Source organism: Balaenoptera borealis (genome assembly GCF_965194805.1).
Source record: "Balaenoptera borealis genome assembly, chromosome: 18".
In the NCBI taxonomy this organism is placed as follows: Eukaryota; Metazoa; Chordata; class Mammalia; order Artiodactyla; family Balaenopteridae; genus Balaenoptera; species Balaenoptera borealis.
Genome location: NC_138877.1, coordinates 47,463,885 through 47,491,149, shown reverse-complemented (window position 1 = coordinate 47,491,149; position 27,265 = coordinate 47,463,885). Strand labels below are relative to the sequence as shown.

The following is a 27,265-nucleotide window of genomic DNA, read 5'->3' as shown; positions in this document are numbered from 1 at the left end:
TCTCAACGCTAGTCAGTCCTATGAACGTGGTCATCTGGTGGCTGGAATGTGTCCGCTCAGTCTAAAGTGACTTCAAGCCATCGAGCCAAGGCCAGAGTCACGGTGGGAAGGAGCCCCACAAGAGCATGGCTACAGGGAGACAAGATTCATCGGGATGATCTTTACAATAACATTGACTATAGGTGGGTGTTTGAAAGGGTAGATAGGTTCAACTTCAGGTGTTGGGGGTTCTGCAGTTATCTTCCCAAGATTGACATGGAGTGAAGTTCACACCGTGTTCCCCAGTACCTCCACCTCGGGGATGACACTTCCACCAGCAATGAGCTGGGGTACCCACCAGTGTCTGATCCCTTTTTCATTTAAGAGGAATAAAATCTCAAATGTAAATTCTTTTCAGATGCTTATAGTTCTCTGGCTGCTCTCTTACTTCGGGAAATAGGTATGTTTTTGGTTTTGGTGCCCAAGTAACTTTTCTGTTTTCTCTGCATGGGCACCCCAAAGAATTGGTGTTCCCTAAATGAGCTGAGAAAACTCAAAGACTAATGGAGGTTAACTAGGATAAATGTCCCTACCCCACATTTAATAAAAATAGAGTGGAATTATGCGAGTATGTAGATAAGCTAATCATCTGACCTAATCAGCAATGCACATTTTAAGAAGCTTTTCTAATTACTTCCTCGACTTGGCTGAAGGTACGGGTAAAAAGAGTTTCCCAGCATGACGGCAGCAGATGTATTTCATAATATTTATTGAAACTATTGGAAAGAAATCCTCAATTATAATGTTCCTGAAAAGTACATCAAAAAAGACATCATATTTAACATATTTTAAACTTTCATTAAGATAGAACATAACATAATTTAGATGATCAACTCTCACACCAGTTACTTGGAATCTCTCATACAGCGAGACTAACTTTCACAGCCAAATTGCTTATTGGTTAACTGCCTGTGTCTTCCTTGAGTTGTATTACTTACCTATGAGAGCTCTAGTTGGCTTGCTCAAAATGGGACCAAAATATTCTCTTTTCTCTGGCTATTTGTTAATTTGATATCTTGGCAAAGGAGTCTTCGTGCATGGTGTTTCAGGAACTTTAAATGTTAAATTGTTGATGTTTACAGGTGTACGTAACACCACACAGTATGAGATTTGGAAGCCTAGATAGGTCTATTACTCATTTTCTTGGTTGAATTTGAGCGGTTGTGAACGATTGTTAAATGAATAATTTTACAGTGAGATGGGCCCAGAGGAAACTTATCTATGAATTCCTGGTTGAAATGCCTGTATCATCTCTGTGTCTTGGGCTCCTTGAGTGCTGGTTGTTCATCTTTACCTTCCATTCTGTGAGCTGCTCAGTATCTTTCCAGTACATTCGTTTAATATAAGTTAGCCCGAGCCAGTTTCTGTTGCCTGTAGCCAAAATAAATCTTAAATGGTCTGATGCCTTCAGTGCCTTTGGAATGACTGAATACTTAAGTAGCTTTCTGTTATTGCATAATTGTGGAACTGGTTACTTTCCTCTACAAAGAGTTTCTCCAACATCCCTCTCCTAAGAAATCTCTAGAGATCAGCTGAAAAAGAAAGTCTTTGTCCCACCATGTGGTAAAAAGACAACATTCAAGGACTCTTAATGAGCGTCACTGCATAATTCATTCCTGGCGTGGGAGTGAGTGAGCGCTGTATTGGTGGAAGTTACGAGTGCTGAGTCACATGACAGTGAATTGTTTTATTTGAGGATAGAACCAGAAAAGATGGATAATCGAATGTGTGATTTAATTTCATTGCTAGTGACTTTGAAACTGGAACATAGTTATGCAATTGAAAGTCATCAGATGTAACACCGTTACGTCCAAACTCTTAAATCTCTAGGTCAAAGTTTCTCAGCCTGGTGCTATTGACGTTTTAGACTGGTTCATTCTTTGTCATGGGGCACTGACTGTCCTGTGTTTTGTAGGATGTCTAGCAGCATCCTTGGCTTCTGCCTTCTGGGTACCAGTAGCATTCCCCCTTCCTTCAAGTTATGACAGATCAGTGTGTCTCTAGACATTGCCAGATGTCTTTTGGGGGAGGCAAATTTGTCATCAGCAAAGGACCACTGCTTTAGATTAGTTTCATGATTTTCTCTTTAATTTAGCCAACATTTACCAAACACTTCCACTATTCAAAGTACATTTTCGTGTTGAGACTTACAGGCAGGATGTATGTCAAGTACACTCACGCCCTAGGTTCAACAGATATTCGCTCCTTCCTAACCAAGTTTAGTTAGAAATATATCAGAACTCTCTAGGTATAGTTTTTCTATTCATATGGTAAGTATTAGGTAGAATCATGAGAAATTGTCTTTTGTGATTTAAAAAATGGGAAAATATCAGCATTTTCCTGTGGCTCTACCTAATGTCTGATGCACAGTAACAACAAGAAAAAAAATAATTTGAGAAAAAAAAAATGAAACTGTAAATGTACCCGAATGTCATTGTAACCACGATTTTAAGTGTATTTTGCTTTTCTTTACAGCTAGAGGTGGTTTCAGGAATCTTTTGTAGGCAGCTTGGAAGAGCAGGCTGAGGGAGCCGGCTGAGGGTTGAAGTCATATATTTTAGCAATGCAATTATGTAGCTAGCGCAGTACTTTTAATTTAGAAGGTGTGCTTCTTCCGTGCCTGAGGTGAGAGGGCTGATGGAAATCCTAGGCAGTGGTTGCTAAAGCTGTTCATAAAGAGAAGGAGGTGGAAAAGAAATCTATTTTTAAAAATATACATTAATACATTAAATGTTGATGGTAATCCTCTCGTTTAAAAGGATCTGATGGTCCCAATCAACAGGAGTCAGAACATCAGGCTATTTCCTGCTTCGGCAAGTTTGCAGTGGGAGGAGGATATTATCTAGAAAATGCATTTTTGGAAAATGAGATCAGCATAGAGATGAAAGGCACTTTCTAGCACATGTAAACACAGTTAAAATGCTACTACTTCAGTCCTTTTCCTGCACTCAGCTCTCCACTTAGAGCAACAATGAACTGTGGGCAAGGATTCACTGTAGTATGAAGAATACCTAAACCTTTATGTTAGTCTTGTAAACCTTGTTGTTCTTTAAGCTTCTGATGGGAGCTATAAGCAAATAAAACCTTCTCTCCCTCCTGCTCTCCACCTTCCAGGGAAAGCGCTAATGTGCAGCGAAATGGCCAGAACTCTGGCAGCAGAAGCCAGAAGAAGCCAGAGGGTAGAACAGTAACTCATGAGCTACCTAATCAGCTTCTGACCACTCAGAAGCTGGTAATGTTGTGGATTTTACAGTTTCTATTCCATAATCATCCCCTGAAACTACCGAGAGCTGACGGAGGTTTTATAAATCAGGTGAACGAGGGAAAAGAGTCAGTGCGTGCTCAGTCCATAAAATACGTCGCCTTTCACGAATTCCTGGGATTTCTGGAGAATTCCATGTGTGTGATAGACACAGAAGAGACATTCCGTGCTTGATGTTGGTCCAGGACAAGGTTACCTTTCTGCACACTAATTTTAATTCATTATATATGCCTTTTTTTCCCAGCACAAATGGACCCCCGAGGCCTATCTCCCAGACAAAGTAAAAGTGACAGTGATGATGATGACCTGCCAAATGTGACCTTAGATAGCGTTAATGAAACTGGATCTACGGCCCTTTCCATAGCCAGAGCAGTACAAGAGTAAGTATCACCTTCTCAGGATGAAATAAGAATTGCCAAGGTGTTCAATGGATACTGGAAACAGCAGCACCTCCTGCTCCCCAGACATGTCATTCTAGCTCTGAACGGGCACACGTGTCGGCACCTTTCCATTCAGCCTTGTGTTCTTTGGGAGGAGATTAGGGGAAACGTGGAGTGTTTTACGTAGTTGAAAATTTGTATTTTGAATAGAAATGAGACTTCTTTTTTTAAGACTTCCCGCCCCTTCTCCTTAACTCTGAAAAAAAAAAAAATTGTTCTTTTCGAGTGTCACTATCTAATTCTCATCATGGTTTTCATTATTCATGTAGAACAGTCGAGAGAAGTAAAATATGACAGGCGGTATTATCTTGTGTTGATAGGAAAGTACAGAACAGCTTTTTTGAAATTTAAAATTTGGAAGATACTGTGTCACCCCTTTGAAAAATTCAAATCATGTGTAATTTTTAAAGGGATCGTTTCTCACTCCTTTAACTGTAACACAGGGTTAGAGTTTAACCCTTTTTCATTGAAAATAGCTGCTTTTTCATCGTCAATTCTGTGTCTAGAATTGCACCTGTGACTAGTCTATGAGTATTTTTTCTCTAGCGTAATTTTTAATAACATAATTTTAAAGAAGAGGAAGATTTAAATTAAGCCACTATTGCTGCCAACACAAAAGTTAATTAACACTTTACTTAAAATGATCTTAGTTACCTCCCATATATTAATTCTTTTTTCCCAGGTATTGACTAAATATCTACTCTGTTTCATGAATTAGGCCTTGAAATTTAAAAAAAAAAAAAATTAGGGCATTTTAGAATTTAAAGCCTATGTGTGTGTATATGTGAGGGTGTATGAAATGAATAATATATCTCTATGATAAATAGGTACTAGGTATATTATATATTAGAGGAAACAGGATATGGCAAATCTAATGAAATTGCAGTCAGAAAGATTTGGATTCAAGTTCACATTCAGTCACTTAATAGCCACGTGACATCTGGCAAGGTAACTAACCACTCTGAGATGTTTCTTCATCTGTAGTAAGAAAGAATACGTACCTTACAGGACCATTGTGAGGGTGTGATACAGTTACAAGGCATGAAAATTGAATTGCAAAGTTTTGACAGATGAGAGCCTCAAGGGTGAAATTAATATTATTATTAGTGGTAGTAGTAACAATAATGGTAATAGTGTGTAGTATAAGTACATGACAACTAGGAAATATAAATATTGCAAGTGTCATTATGCTGATTTTGCAAATGAAGATACTGAGGATGAGAGAAGTTCAGTGTCTTCTCCAGAGTCATATAATAAGTGGTGACGAGACAAAGTTTAGGACTTCTGACTCCCAAAACATATCTTTTTCTCAAGAGTGCCTGTAATGTCTGTTACCAGTCATATTCTTCCACTTGAACATGTATAAAAACACTTTTTTCTCTCATTTGTTCCAATAACTGGTTGTAGTAACTTAGTTTATCCAAAGCCAATGTTAACCTGAAGCGTTGGATCAGAAGGGTGGCTGAAATGATATTTAAGTGCTGGCGTGCCCGGTCACTTCATCACCAGTTCAGTGATCAGCCCAGTGATTGCGGTTTTGTGGGAGCTAAATCTTAAGATCAAGGATTCCATGTTCTCACCTGCAAAATTAGACTAAATGATGACAAGGTTCAATTCTGAGATGAATCATAAGTTTCATAGACATTTTAATCACACTGTTTTCCTGCACCATATAATATATACATAATTTGTGTGTGTGTGTTATAGATATGTGTGTTTCTGTAAGTTTGGCACTGTGATTACTAAAATCTAAGTTACGCTTACTCCATTTCGGGCTTATAGAGCAAATCATGGTATTAACGTCTTAAACATAACCATTTTTTGTGCTTTTGATATTATGTGCTGAGAATATAACAGTGTATTTTAATATGAAACTTTTAATAGCAACCTTAGGAACTGGAGCTTCATTTTCAACATAACCTCTCCGATCTGCTTTGTGAAAACATTTGTAAGCCCCACAATATTTTGTTCTGACTGTGCATACGCCTGCCTTTATTACTATTACAAAAGTTGCATGTGTATCTAGGCAAGTGCCAGATTCATTATTCATGTAAGTGTTTTCATTAAATGATTAGTAAAGAATACTGAGCTGTCACTTGGGAAGCACTAGAATGCCAGGACCCATCAATAGTTAATTAACCATCATTCAAGAAGGAGTATGTGTGTGTAAACACTGAGAAGTGCTAAGATGAAGAGAAAAGAATGTTCTGCAGAGACCTCTTAAATATAGGTGTATTTCAAAACTTAAAACAATATGTTGAGGAAAATTTTATTCTGGGACAAGTATATAGTCCTTGTTAGAGAATTTTTTAAAAAATCTGTACTTAGGTTTAACCAAAGTTAACTTTCGGTGGATATGTCTTCCTGCTCTTAATTTCTCTGATTTTTAATGCATGTCTCTGTTTCACTATTAATTTCCCTTTCCTCTTTTTTCTGTTTGCCTTTGGATCTTGATGGCTTCTATTAACTCAAAAGCTGTCCAACAAACAAACAAATTCCAGTATACTATGATCAATAAAATAATGCTTCAAATCATAAGAGGATTGAACATCATCTTGGCATGTATGAGATGAGAGGATTTCAAAACACATCCATGCATCTGTTTCTGGCACTTGCAGAACTTTGAGTTAGGTGAGAAGGATGTCTGCAGGTAGAGAGGTGGTAAAATCAAGGGTTTATGTGCAATAAAGGCAGCACATTTTAGAAGCCCTGGGCAACCGAAACATGTCTCTCCAATTAAAGCCATGGTTTAGGAGGGGTTTGAAGGCATGCCTCTTATCTCATTGGCCACCAGTGCAGTGTCAAGGAAGAAAGCGGGAAGATGAGAAAGGAAGATATTAGGAAAGACTGACACTAGAGAGGGACGAAACTGCCTTTTCCTAGGCTAGCCCTTCAAACAAGATCCTAACCCACAAGGTGACTCTCTCCAACTGAATCTCTTCTTTGTCTCCTTTCCCATTCGGGTTCATAGCCTTGCCTCATGCCATAGTTTGAATTTTTAATTTGGTGGCTTACTTTGCTGACATTATTATATTTACATAGCATAAACCTTAATATGCTAATAAATGCTGTTTTTAAATATTTGGTATTATGCATTTTACTGGTTTTTAAAATGAACGTTTATTAAATCTTCAGTTCAAGAAATTTTCCTTTGATTTGAAATGCAGAAGTTGTTAGCCAAAATTGCACCTCTCCCCACCCCAATATATAATATTTAGATATTCTTGTCTTTGAATAAAAAGGAACAATGCTTGGTGGCTAGAGCTGCAACCTAAGTCGACTTCCATTTAAATCGATTTTTATAGCAAGGCTCCTGAGCTGTCCTTGAACTGATCATTGCAACTATTTTCATTGATTCACTTGCTTCTCGTTTATCAGCTCAGCCTCAGTGAATTCAGATAAATGGGAAGAACCAGCCATAGCAAGGCCTACAGACAGGCTCTACCCTTCTTGTATTTCAACTGTAGAGATACTGTCTGAGCCAGAGACAATGTATTCAAGTAATTCTGACAAAGCCAACTTCCAGCAATTCATAGAACATCTGTTTTGCTTAGGTCTGGGTTTTTTTTTTTTTTCCTCTGATGCTATAATAGGATCATTACCCTTAACTACTTGACAAACATAATTATGAAATAAGTGTTTGGAAAAAGAGGTACAGGCACACGATTAGAGCAAATTATTATAATTAACTCTAACCCTAGGCAAAACAATGATATTTTTTAAATAGGTAAAATTTGGCTCTCTTACCCAGAGCCTCTAATTTCTGTACCCCTTTTTCTTCTTTTTTCTCTAACTCCAAACCTTCCTACTCCTCATTTGTTGATGCTGGTAGAATAATCAACTTCTTTCAAAGTAAAGTGTAAATGAATAAGAATATCTGAAAGAGCGCCCTCCTCAGAGGAATTAGTGTTTAACCAGGAACAAGCCTTAAACTGAAAGAATAAAGATCTAGACCTGATACTTTCAGTAAGAGTGAAGTGGGAAAGGGTGGAGTAGAGAGTGGGGGAAGCCGATGAAGATTTTAAGGAGATGGACCAGCTTTCCTCAGGGTCAGTTTTCGCAGAATTGGTAAATGCACGTGATTGTTTACCTCACACCATATCTGAGTTCTCTGCCCTCTCTGATCTTGATTGTAACTGTCAGAGTGGAAAAGAAGCAACATACATTAGTAGCATTAGTAGCTTTTTGCTTTGGTTAGTATCCCTAAAATTTGAACCTGTTAAAAGGATATTCTTTTTAAATAGTTCCTGTCAATTACATTTAAGCTAATTAAAACACTGACTTCCTCCCCCTGTTTTTATTATATTGCCTGTGTCAAGTGCCCTTCTTCTTAAAGGAAAACAATTTGTGAATTCTGGAAATGAAGAGTCCAATCTTTATTTGCACTTAGATGCTCTTTGCAAGAACAGATATGGTAGCAAGTTGGATATCCTATTCCTTCAGATTCTGCTGCTGGCTCAAACATCATGGTTTTTAATTTAGAAGGTTGCATCTGATGATCAGAGAAGGGTCAGAAATCTTGGAGGTTTTTCGGTTTGGGGTTTTTGTGGGTGTTTTTCATTTTCCTTATTTTAAAATTCTTGATCCTTATTTCTGAATCTCCTCATATATAACTTTGTTAATGTCTTTTAAATTACAGTAGAGAACAGTACTAGAGATAAGGAAGAAAGAGAAAACAAAACTGTTACTGACTGACTTCTTTCAGGCAGATTCTGTGAGAACTTACATAGTTTTCATTTAATTTGCCCTATGCTCCTGTTTGTTTGTTTGTTTTTTTTTAATTTTTTATTTATTGGCTGTGTTGGGTCTTCGTTTCTGTGCGAGGGCTTTCTCTAGTTGCGGCAAGCGGGGGCCACTCTTCATCGCGGTGCGCGGGCCTCTCATTATCGTGGCCTCTCTTGTTGCGGAGCACAGGCTCCAGACGTGCAGGCTCAGTAGTTGTGGCTCATGGGCCCAGTTGCTCCATGGCATGTGGGATCCGCCCAGACCAGGGCTCGAACCCGCACCCCCTGCATTGGCAGGCAGACTCTCAACCACTGCGCCACCAGGGAAGCCCCTATGCTCCTGTTTTTATGCACAAATAAACGGAAGCCCAGAGAGGTTTACTCTATCCCCAGAGGTCCTATAGCTGATAATTTGCAGAGCTCATATTGAAATCAAAGTTTGTCTGACTATAAACCCATATTCCTTTATGAAGGCAGCTCTTGTTTTTATGTTGTGGCTTTAATATCTCTAAACCATAACTATCTAAAATTAGCAAAGTTTTTTGAGACCTGAATCCCAATAAGAATATAACTTTTATGAAATAATTTCAGATTTTTTTCATCTTTAAACTTGCTATCACTTTAAATATAATCTGACTTAGGGGGAGATAATTCTATCAGATGCCTTCTCAGAAATGGTTCTTAAAAAGGTGTTCCACTTCTGTATATCACACACAACATTATATTGATATGTGAAGAAATAAAGTACAAATACATTAGAGCGTTCTTTCTATAAACTTCACTGTTGCTATTATTTTGGGAAATTATTGTTTCAGTGTATTCATATGTGCTGACATTCCCAAAATGAGCATCCTTTTTAGAATTGCTTTCTGTCAATCTATAAAAGGAAATGTTTGTCCAAGGGTTGAAATGGTACTGTGTCATCTAATTTTGCAGCCCTTGACTGAAAGATTTGAGGGTATTTGGATCATGCCTCTTCCCTTGTCTGCTGATTAGAACGAACCCAGCTGAGCTGATTGTGCCCAGAGAAGAAGCCAGAGAGCTCAGTATGTCAGACAATTTCAGGGTTTTTTTTCTTTTAAATCTTGCCCAGATTCTTGTCTCATTTAAAGAAGCTATACTTTTATTTAATAAGCCTAATGTGTTTGGGACACCTTCAAATACCCACTTCATGCCTTAACAAAGAAATAGCTTTGATTCAGTTCTGTAGGTGGAAGTCTAGCTCTCTAATAGACTAATAATAGACCTCATGGCTGATGGGTAAATCCTAGAGGCGTTCGCTGTCTTGCCAAGGAGATAAACGCTTTTACGTTGCTCTTCTTCTAAAGGAGGTCAGAAAAAGCTCCTGATTTGATGTGAATGAACATAGGTAGAGTCTAAAGTGTATACTTAGCCTGCATCAACCCAACATTCTTGCAATACTAAAAAAATATATATAATGATCACTGAGTAACTCAGTCCCTGGGTATTTAATAGCCAGATGAAGACTGTACACCCATTCACAGTCACTTTTATCGCTTTGATGGGACCGTGTTGGTCCCGCTTTCGTTTAAAGAAAGTCTGATCAGTTTTTGATAATAATTTGATATTTGAACTGTTTTGTGAATTAGCAAATTAAGTCATGTCTGTATTTGGTGAATAATTAATTCGTTTATTCAGCCCTGTGCTAACATGCTGGGGATACAGGATGAATGATTCATAGAACCTTACCACAGGGAGCTCAGAATCAACATATATGAGGCGAATCAAAGCCCAATGGGATAAAAGCATGAAGGGCTGCAGTGAGGAAAGGGGGGAAGGTCACGTAGCTCAGTCTGGAGTAGAGGAGAGCGTTGACATGCGGTAGGGATGTGTGAGTTCGTAGGAACTGGCGCGGAAGTGAGTCTGGCGGAGAGCTGGGAGATGCAGCTGCTTGGGGAGGTGGGTAGGGACCCGATCAGGAAGGATGAATTTATTCTGTAGACAATGGGGAGACATCAGTAGGTTTTAAATGGCAATGGCGTCATCAGCTTTGTGTTTTCCAGATTTCAGTCTCAAGGAAGCTGGGTATGATGGTGCAGGTTGAACACTGTACATCCCAAAGGGTGCCATTTACATGACTAGTGCTGCCTAGCTGTCCACAGCTTCCACCGTTAGACACAGGAGCTTGTGGTATATATATATATATATAAATCTGTATATATATGTGTATCTGTATGTATATGTACAAATACATACACACATATGTATATGTATAGACACCCCTGTGTCCATACATGTCAGACTCTCCAGTATATTAAGCTGTTCAGAGGGTAGATAACATGTTCTAGTCTTACGTGTATCTCCAGGGCTGCTAGCACAGTGCCTGGCCAGCTACTTTTTTAAACACTAGAACAGCATTGAATAAAATAGACAAAATCACTGATTTCATGGTGCTTATATTCCAGTGGAGGAGGTGGGAGGGAAACAGACAGTAAGCATATGGTACCTCTGAAGAAGGTAAGTGCTTTGGAGGTGAGGGAGACAGGGTGTGGGTGCTGAGTGGGCTGGAATGGTAGACAGCATTTACTCTTTCACGTAAGGCATTTAAAGAACTCTGATAAGATTGTATGTTAGGAGAGACCTAAAGAGGCATGAGGTCAAGTCCCCAGGATATCTAAAGGAACAGCCCTCCAGGCAGAGGGAATAACAAGTGCAGAGACCTTAAGGCCAGGAATATTCTAGAATGAATAAACAAACTCACTGACCAATAGAGAACTTTAATTTTACAGAAGAAACTGAGCTCTATTGATGCCAAGTAATGATGCTACCATTACATCCCTAGGGAGAGGGATTCAGGACTGAATCTCTTTATCCACTCATACTTTTCCCTCTATGCTGTGATACAAGTTCTTTTTTTTTTCCTAAGGGAATCTGCAGTTATTTAACCCACACAAGAATCAATAAACAAAAACAAAAAATAAATGCAAAACAAAATTTTTCTTTCAAAATTTCTTTCAAAGAAGTACTTCTTTTGGGCCTGGGTTCTTGAAATACAATTTTGTATCCCCTGATGAGTCAAAAATATTTATTATCCTAGAAAGTTTTTTTTTTCATATATTGTTACTGTATCTTCTAGGATACAGAAACATTCATACTTTTTCCCTAAAAATGATGCAACTGTCTTTCCAAGTGAGAGCTTACCCTCAGAATTTTTTATGCATGAATCTTTTTGATCATTAAAAAGTAAAATAAAATAAAAGGCACCAGAATTCCCTGGCAGTCCAGTGGTTAGGACTCCGCACTTTCACTGTTGAGAGCCCGGGTTCAATCCCTGGTCAGGGAACTAAAATCCCACAAGCCACGTGGCATGGCCAAAGAGAGAGAGAGAAAAAAAAAAAGAATACAAGTAATACAATTTGTTCTAGAAATGCCAGAAAATACGAAAACAAACAAACAAAACAAACAAAAAAGAGCAAAGAAAATAAAAGGCACCATATATGAAAGCTACTACACAGGTGTTGCTGTTTAGAGAGTGATTTATATCTCGTCTCTTTGGTAGACATTTGATACTCCATGCATAATGCTAAACAGTGAGTTTGACCTTCCCCCTCCCCAACTGAATTGAACATCATTTTTCGATATACTACAGATATAAACAGATTATTTGTTTAGCCTTCCTAACCACTTGGAAATTATTGTTAACTGAGTGTTGATTTGTTTTTCAAACTGCCATGCCTCATTCTAATGTGGATTTATTACTTCTAGGTGATCAATTTAAAAATAGATAGAAATCAAACTTTTTAAAGCCAAACTTTTGTTTTTATATTTATTTTTAAAGTAGGGGATTCCAAAGCTACATCATAGATAGAATGAAGAGCCACTTTTGTTTGAGAGTGGCTACTTATTTTTGCTACTTCTATATTTTAAAAAATTTTAGTGCTAGTAATTACTGAGATGACTCATAATTTAAAATAAAGTGGTATTTCATGTGGTCATACAGTATACTCCAAACTGATTGCCAGTATTAATTTGCTGTCAATTGCTTGACATACTTCTCTGTGTGAGATCTTTGTGTAGCTTTTTTCTTTCTATATGTTCTACCTGTAATTGCATTGCAAATTTATGTATACCATTTATATTTCTCATCCATATATTCTTAATGAGTGTAACTAGTGAGTATAGGTAGTCATTTCTCATGCATTTTTGATGTGTGTTGACATAGATACTCAACGGTGATGTTGAAATATTAATGTTTCGCTACAAGTTCCCAGAACTATTCATCACTCTTTCATTTATTAATATAGTCAGAGAGAGTACATATGATAGAAAACCATACTGTAATATATTTGAAATTAACTCAGTTCACCAGGATATAATCTCTTCCATTTGCAGTCAAATGCTCTAGACACTGTCTCTTCTTATTACTCTTCATGAGTTATTGCCATTGTACCATAATTTTCCTTCACTTTATAGCACTCTCCCACACTTGAATCTCATTGAATATGTTTACTTACATGTGTCAAAGGAAAGTAGAAAATTGAAGGATACGTTTTCATGGAGAACCTGCTGCTATAAAGAAAAATCTGACATAGATAGAAAAAGATAGCTTGGATCAGAGTGAATCTTATCAGGTTGACATTTTACCATGATTTTGTGCCACCTACTTTCACAGTCACAAAGTTGAGGGTTGCCCTCGGTTGAAATCTAGTACATCACACATTATGGCTTATCCTAAAAGTTAAATCCCAAACCATGTGCAGTTAGTGTAGTAAAAATGCCAGCAAATTTCTGGGTACAATTTTGGATCTTTTTTGTTAATTTGAATAAAGTTCTATCTATTTACCTACCTATCTACATATCCTTTCAAATATCGATTAATGTTACTTTTGGTTGCAAATAACAATAAATGTTACAAGAGAACTTAAACATGGAATTATTTTTCTGCTATAACAAGAAGTCTGGAGTAAGCAGGACAGGCTGATGGAGTGTCCTAAGGTTTCTTCTCTCTTCTTGTTTTGTTGTCCTTCAGTTGTGGCTTTCCAATGGTTATATGAAGTCAACTGCATCTCCAGGTATCCCGCCCTTATAATAGTCAGAAGAGAAGGAGTAAAAGCAAAACAAACTAACCAGAAGAACATAGCAACCAACTGTGTCACTTTTAAAAAGCTTTCCCAGGACACCCACCATGTGATTTCTGCTCATATCTCATTGGCCAAAACTAATTTACATGTTCCCAATTATTGGAGTATGGCTAAGGAAAAGAAAAACATGGACAGGACTGATTCAATTAATCAGTAATGTCTGCCACCAAATATTAATTTAATACCTAAGAAAAATATGGCACCACCCCAAATTCAATATCAAGGTGTGTTTTTTTTTTTTTCCTAATCATATGTTGCCGCTATAATGCTGTGTAGCCAGTCATTCCAGAACTCAGTGGCATACCGTCATAAAACATTTACTTCTCTTCCATGTATCAGCTGGTCATTTGGAGCAGGTCTGCAGGTTCTTGGAGCAGTACTGTTTACTCATTTTTCTTAACCCAAAGGACAGCCCAGGACATGTATATCTCACAGCAGTGGCTAGCGCATAAGAGGACAAGCCCTATAGGACAAACAGATTTTAAGCCTTTGCTCACGTCATTCATCTACTAGCATCCCATTGGCCAAAGCAAGGCACATGACCAAGCCCAGCATCAGTGGGGTGGGGAAATATATTCCTCCCATGGAGATGCAAAGCTTTAGGAGAGTGATGACTAGTGTACTAATATTTCGGGGAAAAAATGGCTGTTGTTTCTAGAAGCAATTGAAATTAATTTACCTGTTTTTGAAATCTTATTTTCTAAGTTTTAGCAAATTTTAGTCATGTTCTCATGAAATTTCTAGATGGCCCTGGTAGATCTCATAAATTCTTCTTTCTATATCTACTTAATGATGTATGTTTTAAAATTAATAACAAGTACATTTATTGAGTCTTGATATCTGGATTTCATAGGGTAAGCTCTTATCTCCAGGGCTTATACTCTCAGAAGTGTTTTATTTTGCCAAGTGTAATAGAGTGGTATTACAAAAGATGTAGCACTTAGCAAGAAGCTGATTCTAGCTGAATAAGCAAAATCTGTGAAATGTAGTTATGTTCAGTCTCTAAACTCAAATTAACATTGATTAACCTCTTATGGTGCACAAAATGACAAAAAAAATTAACATTAGCTAATGTGTCTATTACCCTGATTTCTGGAATTAGATAGCTGTGGACTAAGAGAGTGACAAAATACAAAACATAAAATTGAAACTGTTACACAGATAAGAGAAGATAAAATCTTTGAGCTAAAATTTCACGACCTTTCAGCAAAAAGTGTTTGGGTCTTCATTTCTACATCCCTTCTCCATTTTGTTCTGTATATGTAATCACTGTTACAAGTGATAGAAAACATGGAATTGGTTCTTGTAGTTTCCATTTTCTAATGCAAATATAAAACTTATTTTAAATTGTACATTTAGAGAAACTTTTCCTAGTATATAATAGTAAAGTGCAAACAAGGAAATTGATTAGAAAAAATAAATGTCTCTCTTAAAATCAAGAAATTAGAATATCTTCTTGTCTACTTGGGTAGATTACACTGTGGGGTTAAGATATTAATTTTTCACTGTAGCTTTTTATGAGGCTTATTATTCAAGTAAAGTCAGTAGACCAGTAAAGGTTTTACTGGATATGAGAATATCCAGCAAAAGTATTGTCAAGAAAACAAAGTAATTGTTGAATTAAAAGCATGTAATCTCTTCAGAGACTAAAATCAACCTGGTTTTCTAAAAATATATTTATAGCCTTGGCTTTTTACTCCTACATTTTTACCCAAGCTTCCAGATTGACAGCTACTTTGAAAACAAATGAGGAGTTTCATAAATCTTGCCATGTGTATCTTTAAAAGATCAAGATTATCCTAGTGTTTTAAAAGGGATTGCATGATAAATTATTAGTCATGAAAATGAGTAACAAGTTGGTCACATGCCCAAAAAACTCAGGAAGACAATATCGGAAGTTATTGAAATAGTTCAGACACGAGCACCTCTGGGCCTGGGCCAGGGCTCCAGTGGTGGCTTTTGAACCAGTAACAATAACCCTAAGTGTTGTATTAAAAATATAGTGCTTTATAAGTCTCAGTTTATTTTTATTATGTATCTCACCATGTTCCTAATGTAGCAGTGGATGAATTATCTCATCTTACAGATGAGGACAGTATAACTCAGGAAAGTTAAGTACTTAGTAGGCATCATAAAACTAATAAGTAGTGACACTAATGATGCCCGATCAGATATATTTCACAGCACATGTTAAAAGTGCTCCTTCCTGCATTCTGTCTTGAAGGGAAAGGATTTATGATTTATGTTTTATAGGAATAATTGACAGTTTTAGTGATAACTAGACTCTAAAGGATAAGATAAAGGCAAAAGGAATGGCCATGCCTTTGAACTGAATAATGTAATTGAGTAGAGTGGGTGGAGTTTGATAAAATGGTGAAACATACAAACGGAACCATCCTGTTGGAATTTTGAGATCTGGAACTGGAACCGATTAGAGAAGGCTGGAAATGTAGAGAGGCAGTCATTGGCATAAGAATGATTATTGAGGTTTATTTTTTCTTTTGGAGGTATTATTTACATACAATAAAACACACATATTTTAAAAATACGTTCAACAAATATCATATATTAACGCATATATGTGGAACCTAGAAAAATGGTACAGATGAACCGGTTTGCAGGGCAGAAATAGAGACACAGATGCAGAGAACAAACGTATGGACACCAAGGGGGGAAAGTGGCCAGGGGGTGGTCGTGGTGATTACTTGGGAGATTGGGATTGACATAAATACACTAATATGTATAAAATGGATAACTAATAACCTGCTGTATAAAAAAGTAAATAAAATAAAATTCAAAAAATAAAATACAGTTCAAAGGGTTTAACAATTGTATATACAGTTGCCTCTTGATATCCATGGGGATTGTGTTCCAGGACCCACGTGGATACGAAAATCCAAGGATGCTCAAGTCCCTTATAAAAATGGCTTAGTATTTGCATATAACATACACAACATCCTCCCTTATACTTACTTTAAATCATCTCTAGATTGCGTATAGTACTAACACAATGTAAATGTTATGTAAATAGTTGTAAATACAATGTAAATGTTATGTAAATAGTTACCAGCTCCTGGCACATTCAAGTTTTGCTTTTTGGAACTTTATGGAAAAAAAAAAATTTTTTTTCAATCCACGATTGGTTGAATCCACAAATGCAGAACCCTTGGATGGGGTGGGCATGGGGCCGGGGTTGGGTCTGTGGGGGAGTGGGGGCGACTGTACTCATACACCTGCAACTTTTTTTTTTTTTTTTAATTAATGTTAGAGTAGAAGTATGTGTATGAGATGGGTAGAGAGAAATGGTGTGGGGGGGCATGAATATGCCCTGCTTAACTAGCTTTATTTTATTTTATTTTTTTAATTTATTTATTTTTGGCTGCATTGGGTCTTCGTTGCTGCGCTTGAGCTTTCTCTAGTTGCGGCGAGCTGGGGCTACTCTTCATTGCGGTGCGCGGGCTTCTCATTGCCGTGACTTCTCTTGTGGAGCACGGGCTCTAGGCGCGTGGGCTTCAGTAGTTGTGCTGAGTCAAGATACAGAACGTTTCCATCGCCTAAAAAGTTACCTTCGCCCCCTGCACCCACCAATAAATTCAGTACCTCCCCCTAACCCCCAGCCAACCACTTTCTGATGTCTGTCTATGGAGTAGTTCTAGACCTTCATTTATGGAATCGTATACTATGTATTCTTTGGTTTCAGTCTTCTTTCACTCAACATGATGTTTTTGAGATTCTTGCATGTTGTTGCATTGCTAAGTAGTACTCCATTACTTGGATGTAATATAATTTGTTTATTCTTTCACTCATTGATGAGCATTTGGGTTGTTTCCAGTTTGGGTTTATTATATTAGGGCTGTATGAACATTCTGTGCAACTCTTCTGTGGACATGTTTTCATTTCTCTTAGGTAGCTACCTAGAAGAGGAATTGCGGGGTCAAGGGAACATGTATGTTTATCTTTGTAAGAAACTACCCAACCGTTTTCCAAAGTAGCTGTATCCTTTTAGATTCCCGCCAGCAGTGTGCAGGAGTTCCAGTCAGTCCACATCTCCAGCTACCTTCGCTATTCATAGTCCTTTTTTAAGGCATTCTCTTGGTTACTTAATCTTTAAAATAAGATCTATTCAGTCCTTCTCAATGAAGAACAAGATGCCAAGGACCAGTTTTGGAGGAAGACCCGTGGTGAGGAGACAGATAAAGAAAGTTACACGGACAGAAGGGCTAAGAGAAGCATCAAGAAAATAAGGAGGAGTGATTTTCAGCCAGATCCTGTCCCTTTGAGGTTTCAGGAGAGTGAAAAATGAGAACTCTAATCAATTTAGCAAAAAATGAACTAGAGACAGTACAGATCTCATTGAGTTGCGGAAAGGACTTATAAGCCTGGATGCAGCAAGTTAATAGGAAGGAATCGTGAGTGCTGAAGGGGAAGGAGCCTAAGATTCGAGGAAGCAAATGTGTACACGTAACTGTGAGGGAGATGAGAAAAATGACAGCCAGAGGAGTGATGTTCATTTCTGTAGACTAGAGATCAACCCAGAGTGAAAAGAAAGCTTGGGACAGTTATTCAAATAACTGTGTTTGGGGGAAAAAAAAAAAAACTTAATTACAACTTGTTTTTGTCTGAATATATAAATTTGATTATCTGTTAACTATCTGGAGAAGTCAATGTAGGTAGCAATTATGAATTTTTATCCATTCAAAATATACTTATTAAAGAAAGGCCCAGCAAATGCCATAGTCATTTGTATCTCCCCCTCTCTATTTTCACTCTGGGTACATCTTTGTCTTCTTATCCACATGAACTTTGAAATTCTTCCTCTGATCTCTTAACTTCAAACGTGAATAAGTATTTGTAAGCTTTAAACCCCAAATGAGGTTGGGTCTTGGTTTATTCCAATGAGAAAATAAGGAGCTTTTCTTTTAGTAATAGCTCTTCCATTTGCTAACTCCATAATATTTTATAACTCTTCAACCTTCCCATTTCTTATCCATTAAAGATAGAGAGAGTCTCAAGTATTTTCCAGATTTCTGTGCTTATAAAATGCCCAGGAACTATAGTTACCTCTTTATATTACATAACTAAAATTATAAAGCCAAAGTTGCAGGTAAATATTACTGATTCATCCAGATACTCCTACCAGATCATTTGAATAACTGTTTATTGTTGTATATTGTTCTACTTAATGAGACGACAGACATCAGAAGGGGATTACTTCCTTCTTACACTTCATGCATTCAGTGCTTATTGAACGCTTGCCATGTGTAAAGACCTCACCCTCAGCTTCGTGAAGGAGACAAGTAGAGAATGTCATCTCTAACATGCCAAGAGTGGTTTCATTTTCTGTCCACCACAATATCTAGGATATTTGTAGTCAAAGAAAATTTCCAGTGAACTTAAGTTCCTCCACGCATTGCAGTAATTTCTGTTATCTTTCATGGAAGCTCACATTTCTTGAGCATCGAATATATGCCAAAAATCACCAGTCACTGGGGAAGGTCTGCATGGGTCAGGCAAACCCATCTTTATCACAGGGGAAAAAAAAGATTCAAGATTGTTTCACATGTCTTCCCAATTTAGGGGGGAAAAAAGTGTCAGTACTTCCTTTTTAGCAAATCCGATGCTTGTAAAACCCAGTTGTTGCTGATTTTAAAACCAGTTTAAGAGGGAGGAGATAATGGGGATATATGTATATGTATAGCTGATTCGCTTTGTTATAAAGCAGAAACTAACACACCATTGTAAAGCAATTACACTCCAATAAAGATGTTAAAAAAAAAATTACTTGAATTTAAGTAATCAAGTAAGAGTTTGGAATTTAGAGTTTTAGACTTGAAACTTCAATAAGATTTAATGTAATGATAATAGATGATTTATACGAGATCCAATAAAAAAATGTCAAGAACCTGCTTTACATATGAAACATATTAATCACGAAGACAATAGTTGTTTAGGAAAGGAGTCCTAAGCCAGGAAATTCATTCCCATTGTCTCCAAGCTTATTCACTGCTCTTGCGGGCTAAGGAAAGGAGTTTGTGAGCTATAAACTCTTCGAATGAGAAAATATGCATCTGGTGTCAGAAAAGTTCCTTTGATGATGCTTTTCAAGATGACACCTATAGAATGCTAGATTTTAAATGCTTGAGGTTCATTTTAATGAAAGTCAATAAATTTTAAAATTGCAATTATAATACAATCATGTATAAGAGTTGCCAAACAACTTTTTTTTTACAAACTTGGAGCCTATAATTGCATTACTATGTACTGCCATACTATCTTATTTTAGGGGCAGATTGCAAAACAGATTTCCTGCCGTCTCTGTTCATATGTTTAAAAATCCTGTAAATGCAATTCTTGAGGTGCTGAATGCAGGAACTCCGCACAGTGCTTGTACTATAGTAAAACCTCAATAAATGTTAGTTGCTGCTGCTTCTTGTTATGACCCTTTTTATCATACATTGCTAGTTATAAAGGTTGTCACTTTGCACGAATTCTTTTCAAATTCATGTCTACAGATGTCCACTCACATAAAATTGCACAGCTGAGTACATTACTAAAGCACACATGTGCCAGGCTCAGTTAAATGTCAGGCAAAGTCAGGCACATGTGTTCAACATGTGACTTCACCATGGCTTAGCAGTCATTTGTATCAAGTGAATCTTTATAGCATGTGTGGCCAAGATAATATATTAGAAATCATTTTGGTTCTTATTTTCTAACTCTAATAATAATGATAAACAATATACACTTTCATTAGACATTTTTCTTAACTAACTTAAAAACAAAAGTTTCCTTTACTGTTTTTCAGGCTTCTGGGTCATTGTTTTATTATTAAGATGTGACATGTACATTGTTAAGTATACAGATCTTAAGTGTACAGCTCAGTGATTAATACACTCATGTGACCTTCGTAGAGATCAAAATATAGAATATTTCAAATACCTCAGAAGGTTCCTTTATATCATTCCACTCAGTACAAATTTAAATTATTCAAGTACTTCTCCACCCAGTGAAAATCGACATTATTCTAATGGCAGAGGATTCGGAGATTGCAGAATGGCCTGTTAAACAGTCTGACCATTTTTAACTATGAATTTCAGTGGTTCCAGATTCTTTTAGACTCACTCGCTGAAATGAAATACAAGGTCATTTGGATGCTGCCACTAATCGTAGAAAAACCCTCACATTTTAGTATTTATATTAAAACACATAGTTGTTCTTTTCATATCCATTTTGTAATAATTATTAAGAATTTCTGTTCATAAAATAAGTTTATTATAGCTACATATTGCTTTTGTCTCTTTTACGCTTTGAGATTCTGTGTTCAATTTCATTGTAAAAAGCCTTCTTGTAGCAGTTTTCATCTAAGATGTGGATACAAATTGATGGGTTAGGACTCACTGGTATATTGTAATCGGTTCAAAGAGTGGAGTTGCAGCTAACTGGAAATATCATTTAACCTGCTGTCGGTACCATAGCCATAATGAGCGACCTTCAAAATCTGGGTTTATTTGTGTCTATTTTCTGGTGTCTGTTTGACTGTGTATATAAACATGAGAATTACATGTCTGAGTATTGGGGGAAAAGCAGTTAAAAACAGCTGATTTAGGTCGGTGGCTTGCCATATTTAGTGCATTCTACAGACCAGGATAGCACATTGTGGGGAATAATTTTTGAGACTACTCCAGCATGATGCCAGTGAACTGGATTCCTGTTTTGACGATTGTATTCTTTGGCCCCCAGGGATCATAATCCCAGAACAGAAGCCATGACAACAAGGCCGAATACTGTATTTCTTTACTTATTCCCTTTCCCATTTCAAAAGAAATTTTGCCATAATTTATACAAAGGTACCTAGTATAGTGTAATTGAAAAATTACCAACTGGGCTAACAAATCAACATATGGAAAAATAGTGCAACAACAGTTAGATAAAGCTAGGGAACTGTTAATACCTAGATACGCAGAGCATGAGATCCTGCATAATAAATACAGGTAGGATGCTGGTGTCATCCATATATACTTAAAGGTCACTTCTATAATAAGGCTTTATTCTAGGAGAATAGCCACAAAAGTATTGCTTTTAAAGAAGACAATGATTTTTTTTGACCTGACAACTTATCTGGAATGACAAACAGGTAATGTGGCAGAAGAAAAGTGGCAATTCAATGAGGAAGAATGACAAACTGCATTGAAATTCTGCTACAGTATTATTTATAGAAAAATGCTTTCAACTGCATCATTAGATAATAGTGCAATAATGATTTTTAGCTTTTACTATGTCTAAGTAGTCACATGAATATATACTTTTACTACTAAATCTGGTAAACATTTCTACTCTCTGCCTTTATAAAATGTATAGACTGCACATATCTATTCACTCTGATTATCATATTTTGAGTCCATTTAACTTTCAGATAACTTTAAGAAAATGAAAGAAGTCCTAGGAAGCTTTTTTAGGGATCTTGAGAGGAATGCAAAAGAATTTTTTTTGTAATGTATTTCTGGTGAGTTTGAAATGCAGAACATGTCTTCCAAGGGTTAGTTCCCCCTATTATCAAAAATTTCAAGATCAGAATAGATAATGTTCCATTCACTCAGTGTGTTACTTTTATTTCCTGGAAGGATAGGAGGGACTTTCATGGAAGCAGGAGTATGATTTGTGGAAGCCCAGAGTTGTGAGTCCTTGGTCCTGAATTTCACTTCCCCCTCTGTGTTCTGCTGGCCCTGTTTGCAGGTTCCCCAGCCTCAGCACTCACTCACATCTGCAGAATGGAGATGAGGAGACCTCCTCCTTCCTCTCCTATTAGACCACGAGGAGGGAAACACCAGGATTAGCTGGAGAGTTCTTGCAGCTTCTTTGTAAACTTGTTCCTAAATGTGCTGTGGCATCCCCAGAAAATTCTCTAAGGATGCTTTCTAAGCACTATTTTGACTCCAGGACCATGCCCAGCCCTGCATGTAGTAGATAGGATGCAATATAAAATAAAATTCTATGTATCTCTATTAATTGGTTTTGAGTGCCACCCTAGAGAGTCTTGACTTTTATTGCTGCAAAGTAGTGTCAGCATGGGTCACTTCACAAAATACTTGATCATTGGAAGGATTAACTTCCATTCTAAGCACAAAACAGTGTAATTTTAAAAAGAATTTACAAAAATAAATATATAACAAATGTATTGTCCAGAGCAGACTGATGTGGGTTTTGACTTACATTTTAAAATAAATTATAATAAGAATAGTATGTTTACTGTTTGGTCTAGTATTTTAAGGGAAAGGACTATATATAATAAAGACTGAACAATTAATAAAAGAAACATAAGGATGACCTGTAAAAGTCAGAAACAAATACATTTAAAACCAGTTTTTGTAAGCAACTATGGATTGCTGAGATGTTTAGTTTATGAAATAAAATGTAAAAGCTGAGTACCATTATGTAACAGTGAATTGAAAAGAGGGCAAGAAAAGAATGTGTTCTGAGCAGTGGTCCTGAGACAGGCACACCACATCTCTTATCTCTTTTCATTCCCACAGCTACAGAAAATAGGTGTTAATATTCCCACTTAAGCAATGAAGAACCAAAAGTCAAATGAATGTAGGTAACTTGCGCAAGATCACAGGCAGTGTATTTTGGAACTAGGGTCCAACCTAGCTATGTCTGACTCTGAAGCCTTCCTTTTCATTACATCGGGGAAGAACGAGGGCGTCCTTAGTCCCTGTGTGGCCAGAGTCCCACTCTGGGCAAATTGTATGGTCTTATCCTCACCATTGGGGGTGAGGGGGATCTCCAAATTGCTTTCTGGCTCTGAGTTCTGTCCGGGTAGAAAAAAGAAACGTTTAGAATTGGTGCTCATTTCTTACTGTCTGGTACCGTGGTGACCATGGTGACACCCAGCAAGTCCCCGAATGCCATAGGGTGCTTATTTACAGAATGCAGATATAGTAATGCCTGTGTTCCTGCCACAGGCTTTTGTGAGGATCGAATGAGACAGCAGTGTTTTGTGAACTCTAAGGCACTTCCCAAATGGAGAGTATCACTGATCCAGCACTCATGGCCCCGCTTAAAGACGGATGGATGAAAATATTTGTAGGAAAACAAAGGTGCGCAAACCTTCCCTTATAGGATGCGATTTATGAGACCATTATGTGTCCCCAAGAGCATTTATACTCTTAACTCACCAGAGTAAAACGAAAGTTTATTCTCAGTAGTTTTGAGTTTTATTAATGACTCAAACTGTTACAATTCGGAAAAAAAGTGGAGTCTCTTAATAGCTTTCAGAAGTAACAATAAACTATTTTGAAATGTATACAGAACTCAGCAGTTTGCTGAGATGACAGATATATAGGACTCAAGGCAGGAAAACTAGTCAGTTTTCACTAGACTATGACTTTTATTCATATCCTAATTAGCAGAATGTGTAGGTGCAAGTTTCACACTTTATAAGAAAATGAATTGCAGAGAACTCCATTTGCCCAGCTGTTTACTTAATTTGAAAGTTAATATGTAAAGTTGAAATGTTCTGAAACAAAAATGCAAAAAGAGATGAAAGCAATTTCATTTTAAACATAACTAGAAAGCGGGCATGTAAACAAAGGGAACGTGACATGTGTTTGATATAAGAGCAGAGAAGTGGTTTCTGCATGCCCAGTGAAGAGCTGTCCTTTACAGACTTGTTCTTAGCAGTCACTGGGAACCACCCTGTATTACTGAACTGAAGGTTTGCTCCTGAAACAAATCTGCTTTCAGATGCATTTGACGTGTGGGTACACTTGTCATTTTCTATAGGCCATCATTTTACCTCTTCACTGACTTCCTGAATGACAAATGAATGTGGAGAAAGGAGCAAAAAGACCCTCCTAAAAGGATGACAAATTTGGGTTGAACTAGAATTACCCACTCAAATTCAGTTGCTTTGAAACCCAAGATTTGGAATAAGTTATGTATGAGTTCTTTAAGGAAATAAAATTATGCGCATTTGCCAAATTTAATATGGTGATAATTTTACAAGGGAAAAGTATTATAAAAAAACTAATAGATAAACAACAAACTACAAATTTGCATATTAAGAGTAAGTTAACAGAAGGGAAGAATCAGTCAAAGAAGAGCATCTTATTCAGCAAGGAGACTTAACAAGAGAACCCTGAGAGATTTAGTCAGTAATTATTTTTTAAAATAAAATATATGTGGGCTACTATGGGGAGGACTAACATGTCAGGTGACATCCTCTCAAACTTTGAGATTATTTTTCCCCAGGTTCTTCTTGCCCTGCCTGTTCTTCTCTTTTCCCTGACTTTTCAATTTTCAAACGTTAGGCTACTTCTGTGTCTTGCAAACTAGAAGATTTAAATTGTCACAGTAATCATGACTCTTGTAATAAAGAAAATGTGCTATGATGTACCTTATTTTTATTATTTCTGGCTTAAAAACAAAAGATTTCATTGAATGGTCTCCCAGTCAAATCATTGTATACTTCAGAACAGAAGTGTTTGTTCTAAGATGCAATGCATGCATTCTGGAGTCAAATGCTTGGGTTCCAATCCCAGAAGTGCCGTGTATTGGCACTAAGATCTTGGCAAGTTACTTAATTTCTCTTGGTGGCACTGTGTTTTTTTCATCTTTAAAACATGTAAAGTATCTAAATCTTGAGGTGGTTGAGTGGATTAAATAAAACATCGCTTGTAACGTCGTGCTCAGCATAGAGAGTGGCAAATAGTAAGTGCTCAAGAAATGTTCCTTTGAAAAAATAATTTCCTGATTATTCAGTTGGTAGTTGGATAAAATATCTATTGAGCACCATCTTTTCTCTAACTCCATGACCCTGGACAAGCTATATAACTTCCCAGAACTTGTTTCTGTTTCAGCATCCATTAAATGAACAAGGTTGTCACATGGTGGGTGTCCAGGGATGGGACATAAAAAGTGCCTACAACAGCACCTGGCTGTAGTAGGTGCTCAATAAATTAGCTATTTAGTTGTTATTATGGATGATATAATGTAGGTTCCTCATGAATGAATATTAGGGAAATCTTATGAACTTGTATAAGAAGATTATCAAGAATATACAAAGCCATAAGTGAAAAATATATAGCCTGGCAATATAATATCCTGTCTGTCTAGAGCAGGCGGAAGAGAAAAATCACTCCCACATGAGGTGGTCAAGGAGGGCTTCAAGGAAGAGGTGGGGCTTATTCTGTGCTTTGAAAGTTAGCTAGAGTTTATGTCAGAGTCAGGGAGAAAGGCATTTCCAGTAAATGAAATGGGGTAAGCCCTATAACAAAAAAACAGAAGCCTAGACGGAAAGGTTCTTATAGAAAGTCGTGTGAAATAGTACTAGTGGGTGAGGGCCAGAATATCAAGGTCTTTAATGCGATGGTAAGGAGTTAGGGCTTCATACTATAGACATTAGGGACCCCTTTGATGGTTACTGAACTGAGGGTTGATAAAATGAGGAGAGTGGTTTAGGAAAGTGTTTCAGGCTTTTTAGTTGCTGATAATAGAATCCATTCTAACAATTTATGGTGAAAGGGAGTTATTAAGTGATACATCAACAGAGCAACCAGAGGGCACTTCTAGCAAAATACCTCCAGTACTCCCCACCCACCACTTGCACCTTTAAAGTGGACCTGGATCCTGCCAGGATCTCCTCCCAGCTGGCCTAGAAGAACTTAAGCCTCTGCTGTCAGCCTTGTCGGAGACAAGGGTCTCTGCCCAGGGTTGCTTCCTTAAATTGCTCACATCTGCCTTGTTCGGGGGCTTGGTGGAAACAGCTCACACATAGACACGTAGTGACAAGGGCCTCTGGGAAATGGCGCTTTTCGCTTTCTAGACTCTCTTCTTTAGGAAGTCAAACAACAAGAGGCTGGCACAGTACTGAGTGAGCCAACGTCCGTATCTGCCCAGATAGCTCATCTCGTAGCAGGATGTCACATGGATTGGCAGGGACAGAGATTGATGCATGACATCCAGTGGAAACAAATGTGCAAAGTGTAAGATAATAACCACCTTCCTCATTTAGAGGGGTTGCAAGAACATAGAAAATAAAGGCCAGTTGAGACAGTTCAGGGTCAATCAACAACGGTTATTGGCTATAAGGGGTAAGAAAGAAGAGATCAACAATACCTACACAGCTCTGAACTCTGGTAACTTGAAAAACACTCATTTTACTAATAAAACTATGGGTGGAGAATTGGTAATGGAGAGAAGATAAATGCTGAGTTTGTATTAATAGTGAGATATACAAGTGGACAGATCTAATAAAGAGTTGGAAATGCACAATTAGAATTTGGGCAAGATTAGAACTACGAATGTAACTGTGAGAGATACCAGCATGATGTACCTTAATGAAGTCTATGGAAACTAAGCAGAGAAGCAGGAGAGAAGGAGCAAAAGAAGGTGATGGGGACGTGTCAGAGGTGTCATGAGACGTGACCGTCAAAAGAAGTGCAAGTTTCTGTTGATGGGAATGTAAATTGGTGCAGCCGCTGTGGAAAACAGTATGGAGGTTTCTCAAGAAACTAAAAATAGAACTAGCATATGATCCAGCAGTTCCACTCCTGAGTATATAATGAAAAAAATGAAAACACTAATTCAAAAAGATACATGCACCTCTATGTTCAGAGCAGCATTATTTACAATAGCCAAGATGTGGAAGCAGCTGAAGTGTCCATCGACAGATGAATGGATAAAGAAGATGTGGTATAT

General features: G+C 37.3%; 1 protein-coding gene across 5 annotated transcripts in view; it reads left to right on the top strand.

Moving 5' to 3' along the window:
• The window catches only part of KLF12 (KLF transcription factor 12), a 461,389-nt gene that overhangs the window by 331,024 nt on the left and 103,100 nt on the right, over window positions 1-27,265 (top strand). For all 5 annotated transcript variants that reach the window (XM_082365992.1, XM_082365991.1, XM_082365989.1 and 2 more), the window contains one exon: window positions 3,546-3,681. In XM_082365992.1, coding sequence (XP_082222118.1) covers window positions 3,546-3,681 — 136 coding nt within the window. The remainder of the gene's footprint in view (window positions 1-3,545; window positions 3,682-27,265) is intronic.